We start from the raw sequence: 16,887 nt of genomic DNA, 5'->3' as shown, positions 1-16,887 counted from the left end.
ATTTCCCAATTATTCTTTGTGATTGCACCCCTTTTGCTTATCCTGTCACTAGAAATCTAGTTTCCTGGGTAGAGGTCGGTATAAAATTTTTAGGTGGCCTTGTTAATTAGGTCTATACCGCTATGTAAAAGGTGCCCAGGGACTGATCTGTGACTCTGTGGACCAAGTAGCACAGGTAGCTGTATTTCCACAAAGCTTAGGCCTAGCACCCTCTCAAGCAGATTGTCCACTTTAAATGGCACTACTTGCTTTTTTCCTAGAACCCATGTGGTAGTGTTGTGGGTTTAAGAAATTATATTTTCCAGTGCCATTCATAATCTTATGAATGACCAATCTTCATAATCTTATGCCCTGACCAAGCATATATGTTACAAGCTGTGGGGTAGGTCATGGCATGGAGTGTGCAAGGTTATAAAACCTGATGGGTTGATGTGGACTGTGTAGGTCACAGGAAGCCAAAACGAGTGGAGTTATATCCATATTCCTTTTTAAAAGTGGTGCCTGAAGTGAAAAATTCTTTGAATTGCATACACATTTTTTTGAAGAGTGCTAGTTGTAGTCATCTGAAACAGGGCCATGGAATGAGCTTACAGCTAGGTGTTGCTTCTTGCTGTCTTTTATTTCTCAGTGCAGATGTAGCTAGTGATTGTTGTTCCTCCAACAGCACGTTGTACCCTTTGCATCTCTCATGGCAGAGAAGATAGGTTTCCATGAAGGCCCTGGATCCAACATGTTATCTTAACTGGAAAAGATTATGGGAGGGGAGGGACTTGGATATTAGTTTCCATCACAGATTGGATGTCCCACTTTATTTTAGATAGCTTAATTGATCTTTGTCTTTTTGATAGCCTGTACTCTGGGGAAGTATGTTTACTTTTAAAGTTTCTTAGAACTTCCTTAGCAAAGTCTTAATTTTTTTTTTTTTAGATATCTCAAACCTCCAAAGAACAGCAGAAAGTGAGTTGCAAAGTATATAGTATTTGTACTTAAAAGTACTCCATATTGTTAGCTGTATGCAAATATAAGTAGCAGAATTTGACATCTAAAATTGGTATGATGCATTATGCTACCAAAACTATTGGGGTACTGAGGATAAAATAATTGTTGCCTTTAGATGAACATCTTGGATGGGACAGGGTAGTCTTGCCATAACCATAAGTAATTTGAGATGAAGATAGTTTCCAGCTGTGTAAAATTTGGAATTCTCAGTGTTTATCCACATTCATGTTTTCAGGATGATATATTTTTATTCCTTTAGTGTGAAGATTCTTTTCATAGCTGAGGTTGTGCTATTTGGGTGAAACTTATAAGAGTGATTCAGAGGCAGAAAATGAAGTGAGAGATAGTATTAGATTCTACAGTCTTTCTATGCCAATAGAGGTGGTGAGTTTTCTCAGAGTACATCTCTCTCTTTGTTTTGATTTATTTATAAAAAGTTCTTAAAGCAGAAAGAAGTATAATGAAGATGAATTCCGTAATGTTTGAATGAGAACTGTCTAGTATAGAGGAGCTGATCCTGTTCCCACAGAAATCTGTGGCAAAACTGTGGCACAGGACTGAAGGCTCTTAAATCCATGAGTCCCTGAGTAATTTATATTCTTAAGAAATGTAGAGTTCCGAATGGAGAAATCTAAATTCAGGATCACAGCTACATGTATTACCAACTGTGTTACTTGGCATCCCGGATGGACGTACGCTAGCAAAGTCCTATTCTTGCCTGTCACCTTTAGGTCATTGACTGTCAAGTATCATCAACTGAGCGTGAATGCATTGTAATGAGAACTGATTCTTTAAGAGGAGAAATGAAGTGTAGCACTTTGATGAAGACTGTTTGACCTTGGATGGAGTTAGTAGTCAGCCTTCTTACTGGGAGTTGCATGCACACCTTCCCCATTTTTTACAAGCTCTCTTCTCAAATCTGTGTTAGCTTACCTGTGACACTGAACACTAAGCATAGTTACAGCCACCTGGACAGAGCTCTCTGCTAAGATTACACTGGAAGATTCCTTTAGCTACGCTCTGCTCAGAAACGTTATCTTGCATTGTTAGGAAAGTGACTAGAAATCATGGAGTTAATCCAGACCAGGGAAGGCAAATCAAGAACATCTTGTGTTCCTCAAGGCATACAATATGCCTGCAAGGACTTTCTTTCTATTTTGCTAAAGAAATATCATTTGAATGATATTTGAAATTGCAAATAGGGACATGCTGTTTAAAAAAAAAAAATAAAAAAAAAATTTGAAGCATGTAGCTGTTTTATCATCTCGGCAAAATCATGGCTTCTCTAGGAACAATATTATTCACAAATACAGTAGTTTTTAGTTTGCCTTTCCAATAGCTTTGACAGAAGTCAAGAAGAACCACTTAATTTGACCAGTACTTGTGTTTGTGATTTGTCTGAGCAAATAACTCCTCATTGTTCAGCTAATCAATTATGTTCTTTGCTTGATTGGCCTGATGGAACTAATGTAGCAAAATTCCACCCTTTCAGTGGTAAATCACACAGTTCAGAGAATTTAATGAGTTCAGTTTGATTCTTCACGGCAATTCAAATTTCATTTCAACTGTCTGAGCATTAGGGTAATCTGTATGTTTTTCAAGCATTTTCACAAGTGAAGCAATGTTACTAACTGCTCTGCAAAAGTTGACTACAAATTAATATATTTCAGAGAAGGCACTTTTATCTTCATCAAAGATCAAGGCAACATCTAATATTTGCTTGGTTTCCAGGAATGGCAATGTGCACAATCCAAAGGATGCTTCTACTTAGAAGAAGATGGTGAAATCATTAGTCACAAGTACAAGTTGCATTTACCTCAAAGGTCTACAGTATGTATTACCATCAAGCCTTTAAACGTTCGTCAGGTAGAAGGTAAGTGTATCTGTATTTCTTTGGAGAATTTTCCTCTATTACAAATATTTTCTCTTCTGCTGATCTCTCTCTCCCTTTCTCACTTGTAATACTTTGCAATATTGCAATACTTTTCTCTGTTGACGGAGTCCTACTAAAAATATAACTTAACTTGTCACACCATATTTTCTGCTTAGTTATTTTGTGCTCACTGCCTGGGCAGTGAAAATCAGCTAGGCCCATTATCTTTCTCTCTTTAGTCAGCCAACCCCTTAGATTATTTTTGGCCATAGATTTGTGAAGTTTCTTATTTCAAAATTCAAATTTTAGCACTGTTTGCAGTATCTCTCTTTAAGATGTACTTTGTGGGAAACAACAATACAAAATTTAGTCAATATTGTATTCTCCACCTAAAATGCTTTTGTACATAGTTAAAATAGATTATGGCTTTTTATGAATCTTGTCTGATGGATTTATAGCTTAGTTTGCCTATTTTAATCTTCATCTTAAGAGTGAAGCCCATCATTAGAGCCACCTGAGATTAGTCAGCCTTTGTGAGCCTTTTTTCCAAATGCTACTGGCTTTGTTCTCTCCAGTGATTTACCAAGGAGCTTTATTTAGTTGCTATGTTGGAATTATTTTTTCCCCAAGTAGATTATTTCCTCTTTAATCCTGTGAAACAGGAGCCATTAGATCCCAGAGATGTTCTAGAGTCATCTGGGCTGGCTGTTGTGCTACAGGTTGGTAACTGATTCTGACTGAGGTTGGTAATAAAAACTTCACTGTAAATAATTGACAGAAAGTAGTCGTATTCCAGTTACTACCTGGCTGAAATGGGAAGCTGATCAACAGACTTCTAATGGTGAGGAAACATGGTCCGATACTAACAGATTTGAGTAACAGAATGTCTCAGTGTTCTGCTCATAACTTTTCTTTTTTTACATGTGGCACCCTCTTAAACTGTGCCTTAGAATAGTTCTGCTGCAGGATTGTCCAGACATTCTGTGTAAACAAAAGAGTACTTACTTGTCTTTTGTAAAAAAAAAAAAAAAAAAAAATAAATAAAATTTCCTACTTTTGCACAACATAATTGTCCTGTATATAGAAATATCTTTCTGTTTTGTTGTGAAGAGGAAGGCATAATATTGGTATGTAAGGAAAGGATTCATGTTAGCAGAGCAATTAGCTTTTTATGAGAAATCAAAAATATCTTAAAATTTTTAATAAAGTTGTGTGGTATGTAGCCACTCATTAGTATTCTTGACTCCTAACTGTAGAAAAACTAAGCCCTTGCATTCATTGTTTTGCTGTGGTCCGATTAACTTGAAGACCACTTAATAGCTCATTGATTAATTGCCCTCAGGAACTGAGAAGTTAGAAGAAATCAAAGAGATTCAAATGGCATCTATTCAACATGGCCTGTAAGACCAAACCTCCATTCCAATCCAACCCAAGACAAACAAACCATACATGATCAGACAAATTGTAAGTGATGCCACGTAGGGAGATCTTGCTATTTAAATCTTAAAAATGATTGAAACTTATACTTCTGAGATTCACATCTTCTAGTATCCCTAGCTTTTGCACATAATCTGGGTTTCCAGTCAAGATGAGTTTAACAATATTTTACAGAACATCAGAAGAGAATTTTATATAATTTTGCTAACATCCTTAATTGCAAATATCTAGGAGCCTTAGTATAAAAAGTAAAAACCAATAATGTTATACTAATAGAAGAAAACAATGAAACAGAGTTTTTAATTTCCTTAACTACCTTTCCTTCCTTAACTACCAAAGGTTTTAATATTAGAACTCATAATAGTAATCATTATCTGTAAGACAATCACAAGACTTCGAACAATTTATCTGATTGGCCTAAATAGGAAGGAAATACCAATAGCATATAATGGATTTTTTTTCCATGTTACATTAACAGGGATCAATATGATAAATACTATAGAAATATCTACTTTGGCATTCAAAGAAAAACTATTTTGTGCCATTATTAAGCATTTGTGTTGGGAATGCTTCTCTTTTTAGGAAAATCTTACCATTGGTTGTCAGTGGATACAGCTTTGTATATTCTCAAGGAAAATGAAACTCAAGAAAATCTACAGCTTGTGAGCTTTACTGAACAACAGAACAAAGAGGTTAGATGGTTTTGTATTCCTATTTTAATTATTGTATCTTTAGTGTATGTGTTAATGCTGCATGGGTGAGTTCCCATGTGTTTGGCAGGAATTCAGACTGTACCTAATCAGGCTAGAGGAGAGAAGAAACCCTTGTTCTGTGCATGTTCTCTTTCAAAATTGACAGAACTTGTGCAAGGTAAGATGTAATACTGTCTTAGTTATGCCCTTTGGATGGGCTGAAATGCAAGTGATGTGTATGGAAGTAATGAAATTCTAGCGAGGACCGTATTATCATGTGGTGTGTAGGCAAGTATTGCTGAGTTGCTGGCTATATATATCGATACTCTGTGGAAACTCACTTGTATTCCTGCGCCTTCAAAAACAAAATTTCAAAGGTAAAATTTGTTAAAATCTCCTTTAATTTTCTTTCTCATTGCCATATACATGATTTTGAACTTCATAGTGCACAGAATATTCTTATCCTATGGCAGAAATAAAGGAGGAGAAATGGCAGCATTAACTTGCTTCCTCCTTCCAAGCCACAGGAAACTCAGCTTGCTTCTTAAACCCTAAGTCACTTGTGACTTTTTAAACAGGAAGGTTTTGCTGCTAGTTTGAACAAAGTTGATAAATCAGGGAGGAAATTAAAAACTCTGTGGGTTTTGTCAGGCTGCTACTGGCTGCTTTTGTTTTAAAGTTAAACAATTAAAAGGTGTTACAAATCTGAAAAATGATAGGACTGTTATTAGACACTTCTAGTAATGACTGTTCTCCCCTCATCTCTGGTCCTGTATGGTTTTCTAACTTTTATTATAACTAAGAGATCCACTAGTTTTTGTGTCTTTAAAATAGCATCATACAGCATGTCACTGTAGACATGTTTTCTTTAAGGAAAGAACCTGGCGTTACCAGTGTTTTCAAGTAATCACTTTTGCATGAACATAACTAGTAATAAAGAAAGGTATCATTTGAGGAGTAACTTACAAACTTGTCTGTCTTCCTTTAAGAGTAGATGTTTGGATGGAAAGGGGAGCTTGGATCAGGAGTTTACTGGCTACTCCCATTTACAACAGGCTGTAGGTTGAAGAAGGTAAAACCACAAATTGCTGGAGAAGCAAAACTGGTGTATAGAGGTGAAGATGGAGAACTGGCTCTGACCAAAGAGTTCCGGTGAGTCGTATTCCCAAATAGGCATGGTAACTATTATAAACTTGTGTGCTCCAAATAACATCTAGCTTTTTAAAAGCTGTATGTTGCTCAAGTACTGTTTGTACAGAATATTCTCAAATAGACTGAATACTTACTGACAATATTATGAGACAGTAAAGGAAACAAGTGTTTGGAAATAGTTCTGCCTTTTTCATCTTTTAGAGCTGCTTTATTGGATATATTTGAAACAATTGATTTGGATGGAAACGGCCTTCTGAGTTTGGAGGAATACAATTTCTTTGAACTGAGAACTAGTGGTGAGAAATGTGATGAGGAAGCATGGGCTGTATGTAAAGGTAAGTTCACTGCTGTGCTTGATACAAGTAATTAGGTCTATCAATCTACTTGCAAGCTGTTGTTTATAGCATCCTACTATAGCATGTATATAGTGTAGAAGAACTGAGTATTTTGTAGCCTATACTAAGAACACATGTAGATATTGTTCTCTTCTCCCTTTGTTTTTCTTTTTTTTTTCCTTTTCCAGTCTCCTGTCCTCTGTTTTGCTTCATTCTGGATTGTGTGACACTGACCTTCTGCTGAGAAAATTCTTCCCATTGCTAATTTCAAATTTTAGTAGTTGAAAGATTTTGTAGCTGCCAAAAACTACAGTTTGCTAATCATGGATCATATGGTGAATTAAACTGTAACAGGTATTCATTTAATCAATCTCTTTTCTGCAGACTGAGCTGATACTGCTTTCATACCTCACAAAGTGTTGAGAGGGACATTTGATAGTGTGTATGTGATACTTTAAAAATGGCATCTAGAGCTTATGATGATTGTTCAGAAAATTAGACGTTAGAAAATGCCTATTGCAACTATATATTTTCTTCAGATGTAAGCAGTTTTTCATTAAAAATCCATCTTTTGAAGGTTCATATATGATGTGTCAGTTTGTCCATATTGTGCTATATGACAGCCATGAGATTCTGAGACTTCTGTGAGTGAGTTGAGGAAGCTGGCAGTCAGTTAAGACTCTTGCAGCTGTGCTTTCTTTTCTGTCTGCTGATACATCTCATCAATGTTACTGGACACCCTGCCAGCTTGCAGGAACAGTGTTGGGCCACAAACATGAATTTTGAAGAAAAAAGGAATTCTGTGGCATTGCTTTAAGCTCGCAAAGGCCTTGAGAATGCACGTATTTATCTCATAACAGGGCTAAGAGAAGTCAACCACCAGTGACCATAGGCTGCTGTGATAGTATGGTGCATGAAAGCAGTCGTTTCAAAGCATGGGCAGTTTAGCTGCAGTGAGTGAACAAATTTGAAATTTAGAAGCCACTGTAAGAAAATTAGAAGTTTCTATAAGAAATGCAGTTTTTCTGCAACTCATGTCTGACATGCCAGTATGGCATATCATTGGATATTGGCCCATGTCATGTTTGATATAATTCCTTTGTGGGCTCTGATAGATTGCTTAATTTGGGCCAAAATACTTTAGATTTGGAAAGTCCTGCTAATTATTTCTCCCCAAAACACTTTTAAGATATTAGACTTTTTCCTAAATGATGGAAAGATCATACACAAATACTTTTCTATATATGAGTTTCTTGTCCCTTTCATGCCTGTACATGCTATCCCACACTTTAGGACTTTGTCAGCGTTATGCCTCTGTGCACTGGTCTCAACATGAGTAGGATGGGTGGGTGTGTGTGAAGTGTATAAGAGAGGAAAGAAGAGAATACAGTGAATGTTTTACCAGGTCATTAATCAGTTGAAGGGTTCAGACGAATATCATAAATCTTGACACCAAAGTTCAAGCCATTTATTATAGTATCTGTACCCTTAGATAGATTTATTAAATTGGTAATCCCTTTTTAATAATATATAGTAAAGATTTAGCATTGTTATGAAGATGAGAAAACCATTTTTAAAAATCTATGACACAAGGACATTTCAATTATGTGTTTGCTGACATTAGAGTGGTCGATCTATGATATTCTATCTAGAGAGGGGTGTTAGGATTACTGGCATTTTATTGCTTTTTAGGAACTAAGTAAATCATGTCTATATCAAGGACCTCAAGCACTAAGGGTGCTGGCTCCAGCAGACTTTCATTTCCCATTCCTAATACACCCCATTCTGCAAATCTCAACCACAACAAATACTGCTAGCAAAAAGAAAAAAAAAAAATCAGTATGAACTTTTTCTGTTTTGAAATTTTGCCCTCTTTTGGGTTATACAAGGGGCCAGCTGTTTCTAGTCATTATCTAAAATCCACAGGGAAGCTCTGCAAAAAGCACATACCTGGTCAAGGACATTCTTTCCCAAATAATACTGGAGAGCCTTTAGGCTGCAAGATGGCTTCATCTTTCAAACCTCATTAACATAAGCAGGAGTTTAGCTTTGGAAGAATACGGGGTGTTTGCAGAGAGAACAGACGTTAAGTACTACCTTATATTTCTTTTTAAACAGAGAATTTTGATATGAAGAAGAATGAACTAACAAGACAAGGATTTATGGATTTGAATCTCATGGAAGCCAATGACCGTGAAGGGGATCCTAGTGACCTTTGGGTCACTTTATTGTCTCTGGGCTACAATAAAGCATTAGAAATGACAGAGGTATGGTAGCCATATAGCAAAAATAACTGCTTCACATACAACTTGCTGCACATGTTTAACTGCAGTACCGTTTCTGTCTGTCATAAATTGATTTCAATAGGTCAGTGATCCAGTCTGAACACTGTTAATACAGCGTTTACACTATGACTTTCAGTCATTATGATATCCTGTTTCTTAGGATAACACTGACGTTGTTGAAAGAGGCAATTTGCCTTTTGCTTTAGAGAAAGGGACTATTTTGTAGGGTTGTAGAGGAAGGAATCTTGGCTTATGCCTGTTGACAGAATTCACGCGCCCTGCTCGTGGGAAGTGGTAAGAAGACAGCGATGGTAAACTGACTGTCAGCAAACCTACAAAATGCAGGACTTTCTCTGCTTAAAGTCACTTCCCTGGCCCAAACCACAACAGAAGTGGATAAGGATAAGATAACTTTTTTTCCCCCCACATGATTCAGAATTCGTAGTTTTCAGACATGGCTGTTTCTGTTACTGTTGCCTTTCACAACCGTGTCTGAAGTTGTTCAACACAAAAATTTAATGAAGGGGCTTGGGGTGGCATACTGTTTACTTTACAGTACCAGGGATTATTTCTCTGCTGTTTCTGTGTGCTTATAGATTTCTTTATTTATTTTATTTTTACAGAAACAGTATCTGTCTTGATGTTAATAGTTCTCACTAAAGAAAGAGGATCTCTTTAATGAAGAGAAAAAAAATTATGAAAAATTAAAGAAAACATTAAATATGCAAATAATTTAATCATATAAATTTCATTCCCAAGAAAAGCTGATTGTTTAAAACCATAGTCTGATTATATTATACCTTTAACTCTTGTGAAACTACATCAGGTCAGCGTAGTCACCATGTAAAAACATACGTGTGTGAAACAAATATGTACAGAACCAAAAATACTCAGTATGGTTGAGAGACATCAGTTGTGTCTCGGTGAAAGTCTTGAGATCATGGTTAATGATTTCTTAATGATGAGCACTTTCTCCTTTTCCTGTGAGCATGGTTAGTAGAGCAATTACAAAACTGTCTTTCTGCATTTCAGACATAAGAGGGAGCTATCTTCTAAGAAAGTAGATTTTGGGGAGTGTTTTATCAAGTTAGAAATTTCAAAAAGGTGGTTTGTGCCTTACACTAGCTGTGGTTTATGGCTGTAGTCTTTGCTTTCTAAAGAACAATATAGCTCTCCAAATGCTTTAGTCATTCATCTAAAAATGTACATCTACTTAACTTGTGTCTATAACTTAACTCTTTAATTCCTTGATTTCAGATGATTTAAGAGATTGATATTTCAGGAGCACTGAGCCTCTAACAAATTAAAGATAGAACTTGAGAAATCCTAGTGGATTCCAGTAGCCATTTGAAAGAAACCGAGGCGCTATTACTGAGTCTAAGAAAATAGAAGCTCCTGGTTGTTGCACATACTAATCTTAGCCAAGATACTGTAAGAGCAGAGTCCTTAATGCAAAATTGCAGATATTTTAAATCTGTATGAAGTGGCACAAATAGCAAAAGCGTGACAGGTAAAGGAGACAGGTTTATTTCAGACACTGAAATACATTCACGCTTCATCTTAATTCCTGTATGTTTTGCTATCCAAGAAAGGGTTTGCTGTGTTGGAGCCGAATGTGCCAAACTGCATATTGAGTGTACTGTGATTGGCATGAAAAACGTTCATTTGTCCTGAGCTTTCATTTGGTTTAAAAGATTGCCACAGCTCTCAGGTTTTGAATATTTAATATTCAGTGACATACTTGTATTTGGGTAATTCTACTTCGGACCATATATGAAAATACTTAGGAGCTGTGGGTGAAAATCTGAGGGGAAAAACTACAGGAAAAAGTGATGATGAAACTCATGTTCTCCATTGCAGGCATGCCCCTTTGTCATTGACATCTATGCAGAAAAATGCAAACCCAGAATTAAAGCCATATATCTAGAGGCAGGGAGCTCGCAACTCAACAGGGCTATTTGCAAGTCTGTTGTTAATAAAGGAGAGGCCAAAGTAATGGATGGCTGTGAAAACATAATCATCTATACCTACAAAGCGAGCAGGAGAATCACTTCTGTTATTGAAAATAAGGTATGGCATGAGATTACTGTAAGGTACTTTGTGTTAATTATTGTCTGTGTGTCTATTATTGTTGTTCTTCCCTCCTTGCATCGTTTTTGAGAATTACGTTTTCTGATATTTCTGATATTGTTTCTGTACCTAGTTCATTTAAAAAAAACAAGTGCCTGATCCAAAGCTCTTTTTGACAAATGACTCAGAATTCAAGAGAGTCTGGATCAGTGTTCTTGGAAGGGACAGCTTATTATGAGGCAAGCAGTTTTAAGTATCATATAGAATATTTGTTCGTGTTCACATTCCAAATTTTCAATATTTTGATAATTATTGGAGACATAATATGTTCATAATACCAGAAATCAAATACTAAGAACAAGAAATACAATTACAGAAAGAGTAAAGACTACAGAATTTATGTTATTTAATGTTTTCAGTGTGTATAAGAAAGCAAAAGGGCAGTGATTTGCATTGATTGTGTTTTAGAAGCATATTATAGAGGAACTGTTAACTGGCTGGCAGGCCTACTTTATTACTAATCCAAGTTAACAATTGTAAATCCAAGCAAAAGTGGTTCGTGAGAAGCAGAGATTTTAAACCTTTTTGCATAGATCCTAATGAATGTGCTGTTCATTCTCAGTTTCACTTATATCAGGAACTGTGAGTAAATAAATACAGTGCAGTAAGATGCTAAACTTAAGACACTTTACATCTTGAAAGATCACAGCAAGAAGTATATTTTTAAATGGACAAACATGCAAAAGGGGGTGGGTTGGTGGACTAATATTAGGCCTGAATGCCAAGGCTCCTTGGAACTACGGGTTTAGATCTGCACTTCGCCCTTTAGGGTAGATATACTGGAGTTATTTATATGTTTGGGGATATGTAAGAGAAGGAGATGAGGTCTGTACTGAGGCAACTGGATGCTGTCTGATTAAAATCACTGACTACTGCCATTTACACCATTTAGGTTTCACAAATACCTCTGTTCTGCATTGAAGCAAATAGTTGCATTTCCCTGAAAAATCTCATTAGAATTTGTAGACTGGAGGCTTTTTTGTATTGTAAATGTCTGGAAAGAAATAATAAAAAGGCAGCTTTATGCATCAGTCTTCTTTTAATCTTCTCACAGTGCAAGCAGCCTGATTATATCTTCAGTTATGGTACTGGTGATTTTAATGGAAATAATAGTTTCTTTGTTATTTCTGTAATTAAATTAAGGAAATATGCTAGTTCCTGAGGGATTCCATTATAGTCTTGCATATGTATTTAATCAGTGGGTAGAGAAAGGTGTCTGGCTTCTAACCCTCCCCAGTCAGGGTGTGAACTGGGGAAATTAAAAGACCTTGCATGCAGAGGAGCCTCAAATTTCTCAGGTAGTAAGCAATATCAAGTCTACTGTTTGCCCATTTATATGCCAAAATAAATAGTTAATGAGGCATTTCCCATCACCCAAAGCACAAACTTACTATAACATACCCTCTGTGCTAGGTGAATATCTGTGACCTTGTTCCTGTTGCTGTAAGTATCTTCCAGTACAGATAATTCTTTTGTTTGCCTTTATCTCACTGCCATGTAGACGAGGACTTCAACAAAGTGATGCCAGAGCAGCTAGATCGAAGTAATGAGCAGCTTAACACTAGATTGTGTTTACATTTCCATAATGGTACCATATTTGCACTCTGCTGTCCACAAACCCTTTGTACTGTAAGCACCAGAGATAGCTCTTTTTTTTTTTTTTTTTTTTTTTTTTTTTAAGGTCAGACCTTACCAGTCTAATAGTAGCTTCTTTGCTGCGTAAGGCTGATTGTGTAAAGTAACTGTGTTTCTATTCCATTTCTCAATACAGAGAACTTGTTGGATAGCATTGTCTAAGAATCAAATGTTTCCCAGTGTCTCTGTCAGATTTATCTGGAGACAACTGAATAATGGGGTACAGTAGCATGTCTCTAGGTCTTGTGTCTGAGTATTGTCTGGGATAAACTGGTGGTTAAAGAATTTTTTGTTACCCAAGCTTTCAGTTTTATATATTGGATCCTTCTTGGAGAGCTTCAGCAAGAGCATCTCTTCTTTAAGTGATTATACTTATATTAATTTCATCAAATATTTTTAAAAATCTCTATTAATGAAGTCTTCAGAAATGGCCTGTAGTGGATGTTGCAAACAAAAATTGGGCAAACGTCCAGTGACACTTCTGTAGATCGCTGTCTTAGCCTCTAGTGATTTGCAGTCTGAGGACTACTTGAGACAAAAATATTTTCTTTGTACTTAAACTCTAGTATGAATTTGTCCAGTTACTTTTTGAAACTATGTAAATGGTTAGAATGTGTAACATTCTGTGGCAAATAGTTTACTCACTAAATGGTGTTCCCAAGTTACATCTTCATAAGTGCTTAAGTTATTTCAATGAGCCTTAAATGACTTTTGACGATGGATCTGGGCTCTGATGATGCTAAGGTACATTCGAAACTGTTACTCTTCAAAGAGAATAGACATCAGCATCCTAAAAGTGTTTCTATCCTATAAAATAGCAAAGTCAGAGGAAGTAAGAGGAATGTGTAGTTTTTATATTAAGAGCAACCACTTATCCATTAAGACTAATGGGTTCCTTCATGTTTTTTCGCTTGCAGACTGAAAACAAAGTGATTATTCATGTCAACAATGAGCAGAGTAAGAACTGCCTAAGTAATAGGGGACTTACTGTTTTTGCTGTGGAAGTGGCACCAAAATCCATGATGGTAAGATTTTTATTGTTTAGCCAACTGAAAATCTAAGCAAAAAGAGAAGAATCATGTGACACCTTTACAGTTTCCTTTTGCAGGTCTTTTATCATGATAATGAGCATGTGGATAGTGGCATCTTCGTCACCAATACAGATCAGCTATAGTTCTTGATATTTTAAAGCTGAACGTGTACTCGATGTATCCACGTTTCCATGTGCAAATTGCTATAAAAGTCCATAGCTGTTCAGTTTTTCATATGTGTGCCTGTTTCAGTTGCCCATTCGATACATGTACCATTTACTAGTATTTTTTTAATATTCCTTTCTAAGGCTGTATTTTTTTTTACTTAGAAAATTTTAATTGGATATATTGATGTCTGTGAGAAACAGTGCAAGCATGTGCTAGTCAGAAACAAAAATATGTGTGTTGCATTCCTTATGCACAGTGTGATTTGCAGATGGCTAATTTTTGTTAAACTTGACTTACGGATCATATTTAGCCACAAGGCAATTTGATCTGCTGATCCCTATTCCAGAGCTGGGCAGGCTTTAGTGGAAATTCTAAATGAGGGTTCTAAGGGAGAGAATGAGATTGAAAATGCATTACAAATGCAGATGATATTTTTCTTCCATCATTTATGAAGAAAATCCAGTTTTTATTATTCTAAAAGTATGGTCTCTGTCTTTAAAAGAGGAGGCATCTGAACTATTTTATATTTCACAGCTTTCCAGTGTGGATGCATTCAAACCCATTGTAAACAGATACAGTCCCATGACATGGGCAGGGTTGGGGCCTGTTCTAATATCGCTGCTGACGCTTTCGATATCTATAGCATGATCCTGTAAGGTGTTTTATTAATTTTAATTTTGGCTTCATTCAGTATAAACTGTAGGCTCAGTGCCCCTTATGGATATTTTGCTGTCATGCAATTAAATTCAATAGTATGTTTTGAATACCAACTGTCATTACAGATGATGAATGTTTGTCATCTAATGTTAGTGATATAAGTACTGAAACAGATTATTTTGCTTACATAGCACTTTAGGTAACATACACGCAGTTCTCCAATAGCCAACTATTTCACCTCTGTTTTCTCTCTTCTACACAGGTTTCTCAGCATGTGATGCCACTGAATGAGCAGGAAGAATGGCTTTATAATTGTGTGCATTCCCTCTTACGTTAAAAATTCTAGTTAGAGAACTGTTTCTTGGTAGCCTTCAGACTAAACCAGGATTATTTTTTTTTTGACTAGACAATTTCTAGTCTTGTCCTTCTCAAAAAGCTGGTGTATATTTATGCTTCCCAGTGTTTGATTTGTTAAAGCCAATGAATCACATAAGTACTTATTTCTGGTATCACACTTCTGCTAAAGGCTTTTAAGAAACATGTATAGTGATAGCATAGGGATGGAATAACTGTAAGTATGTAAAATCCTTTGACAGAATAGAGTACTCATCACAGTCTAATGAAATACTTCAGCATGAAAACATTGAGACACAATAAAAATTAGTACTGTTCAGTAATATAGCTAACAGTTGTAATGTAACTGTGTTTCATAAAGGCTAATTTCCACAAATATACTCTTATTTTCTGTAACATATTGTGTAGTTCCATCACATGCTGGAACTGTTTCACTGAGGAGAAACTTGCTTTGTTAAATTGGTCTGATGTGTTCTTAATTAAACACTATTGTGGTTTTGACATGAGAAGTATAGAGGGGTGGTGTTCATGATTTTATTTTGCCACCTGATAAAGGATTTGGTTCTTTCCCCTTTAATTTTATTAGCTTTTTTTTGTCCTTTGATCATAATACTCATCTTACACTTGTCGTGAGTAATTACTGCCTGGTTTTATACTCTTTCATATAAAATAAAGTCTGCCTTTTCATATGCAATAAGGAAATAACATCGTTTGAGGAAAGCGAAGGTTTGTCTTGGGCTTTTGACTGTTAACAGCAATTATTTCCAGGGTAGCTGAAATAAGGAGACTGAAGTCCAGCAAGTGTAAGCCGCAATAGCCATGAAAAACAACTTTGAGGTACTAAAAATATTCAGCCTATTATGTTTCTCTGGTTCCTCTAAATGTCTGTTAATGTGGAGAAAAAAAATTTGACCTTGGTCACTGGATGCTTAAAAAGTGTCTGAGTTTAAAATAGACATTAAATGTATGTGACCTCATCTGCAAAGGCAGCAAGTAGTCTTGAAAAGCTATATTTGTCTGCTAGCAGCTCCTGCACTCTGCTGTTACTCTGCTGTAATCGTACCCTGGGCAAGTAAATGTCAGTTACAAAATGAGAGCTCTGCTAGAGGCCGGCGGTGATTTACGCGCTTCAGTACTTGGTGCTCAGGCAGGTTGACTGGTGATCCTTTAGTTTTCTGGGTGTTTTTTTCATAGCAGGTACAGCAGATATTGTTTTCATTTTCAGGATTGTCTAAAAAAAAAAAAGTAGAAGTTGTATTAAGAGGCCCCACAAATGTTTGGTAATTTCTAGCAAACAACTGAGCTCTGTAAACGCTGCCTCAGGCGATGTGTGGATACATCAGAAGTTCCTAGCTCTAGGAAGGAGCTGGGAAATCACGAGCCGCTCTCTGTGTACAGCAGACAGTACCAAGCGAGCACCCCAGTATTTGCATTTCTTTTGTTTATAAAATCAGTCTTGTTAGATGTGGCAGGAATTCCACATGCACTCTTTCTGCATTTTAGGAAAGGAACGGTTAAAACTGGAAGAAGTACTTAGCTGAGGAATCACTGCACGTGAAAAGACTTGGTTTTGCTGCAGGTAGGGTCTAAGTTAAACAGGACGCAGCAAGACAGGAGTGGAACCTTTTTTCTTTTCCAATCCCCTTGCTGCTAGGAAGAGTTTCATTTTCTAACTTTTTAAGTGGGAACATAGGCTAGCTCTCCACGGTAGGTTCTACCTTTCCTGCCCTGGAGAGATGAGAAATAGAGATCTCGGTTGTATCTGCAGGGTCATTTCCAGCTTGCTCTAAGCCCAGGTGCCGCCGAGGCAGAAAAACCATTCTAGCTGCTCTTTTTAGGGCTGAACAGGGGTACTAGCCTCTTCTCTTCAATGGGAGGCAGTTGGGAGAAGACGTGCCTGTAACAGCTGTCAGCTGGATTTCTGGTGTGTTAACTTTCTTTGGAGAACCAGAGCTAGAACAGCACAAGGCAGCTTCTTCATGGCTTCGCTAACGCTGGCCTTCCCCGGCCACCCTTCTGGGGGCACGGGGTGGGTCTCCCGCTTGTGTCGGGCAATCGGTCGAGGCCCGAGGTGCCCGGGCCTGCGGTGCCATCCCGCTGGCGGCCGTAGGGACGCGGGGCCCGACCCGTGCGAAGCGC

General features: G+C 36.9%; 1 protein-coding gene across 1 annotated transcript in view; it reads left to right on the top strand.

Moving 5' to 3' along the window:
* Positions 1–15,343, top strand: part of EFCAB7 (EF-hand calcium binding domain 7) — a 30,614-nt gene extending 15,271 nt beyond the window's left edge. Inside the window, exons 8-15 of the mRNA XM_049807465.1 lie at positions 2,731–2,872; positions 4,892–5,001; positions 5,996–6,153; positions 6,355–6,488; positions 8,607–8,755; positions 10,634–10,843; positions 13,456–13,563; positions 14,657–15,343. Coding sequence (XP_049663422.1) covers positions 2,731–2,872; positions 4,892–5,001; positions 5,996–6,153; positions 6,355–6,488; positions 8,607–8,755; positions 10,634–10,843; positions 13,456–13,563; positions 14,657–14,731 — 1,086 coding nt within the window. The 3' untranslated portion in view covers positions 14,732–15,343. The remainder of the gene's footprint in view (positions 1–2,730; positions 2,873–4,891; positions 5,002–5,995; positions 6,154–6,354; positions 6,489–8,606; positions 8,756–10,633; positions 10,844–13,455; positions 13,564–14,656) is intronic.
* The last annotated feature ends 1,544 nt before the right edge of the window (positions 15,344–16,887 follow it).

The sequence above is a fragment of the Accipiter gentilis genome, chromosome 8, assembly GCF_929443795.1.
Source record: "Accipiter gentilis chromosome 8, bAccGen1.1, whole genome shotgun sequence".
NCBI lineage: Eukaryota > Metazoa > Chordata > Aves > Accipitriformes > Accipitridae > Astur > Astur gentilis.
Note: the sequence above shows the minus strand (reverse complement) of the source record. Positions and strands in the feature narration are given on the sequence as shown.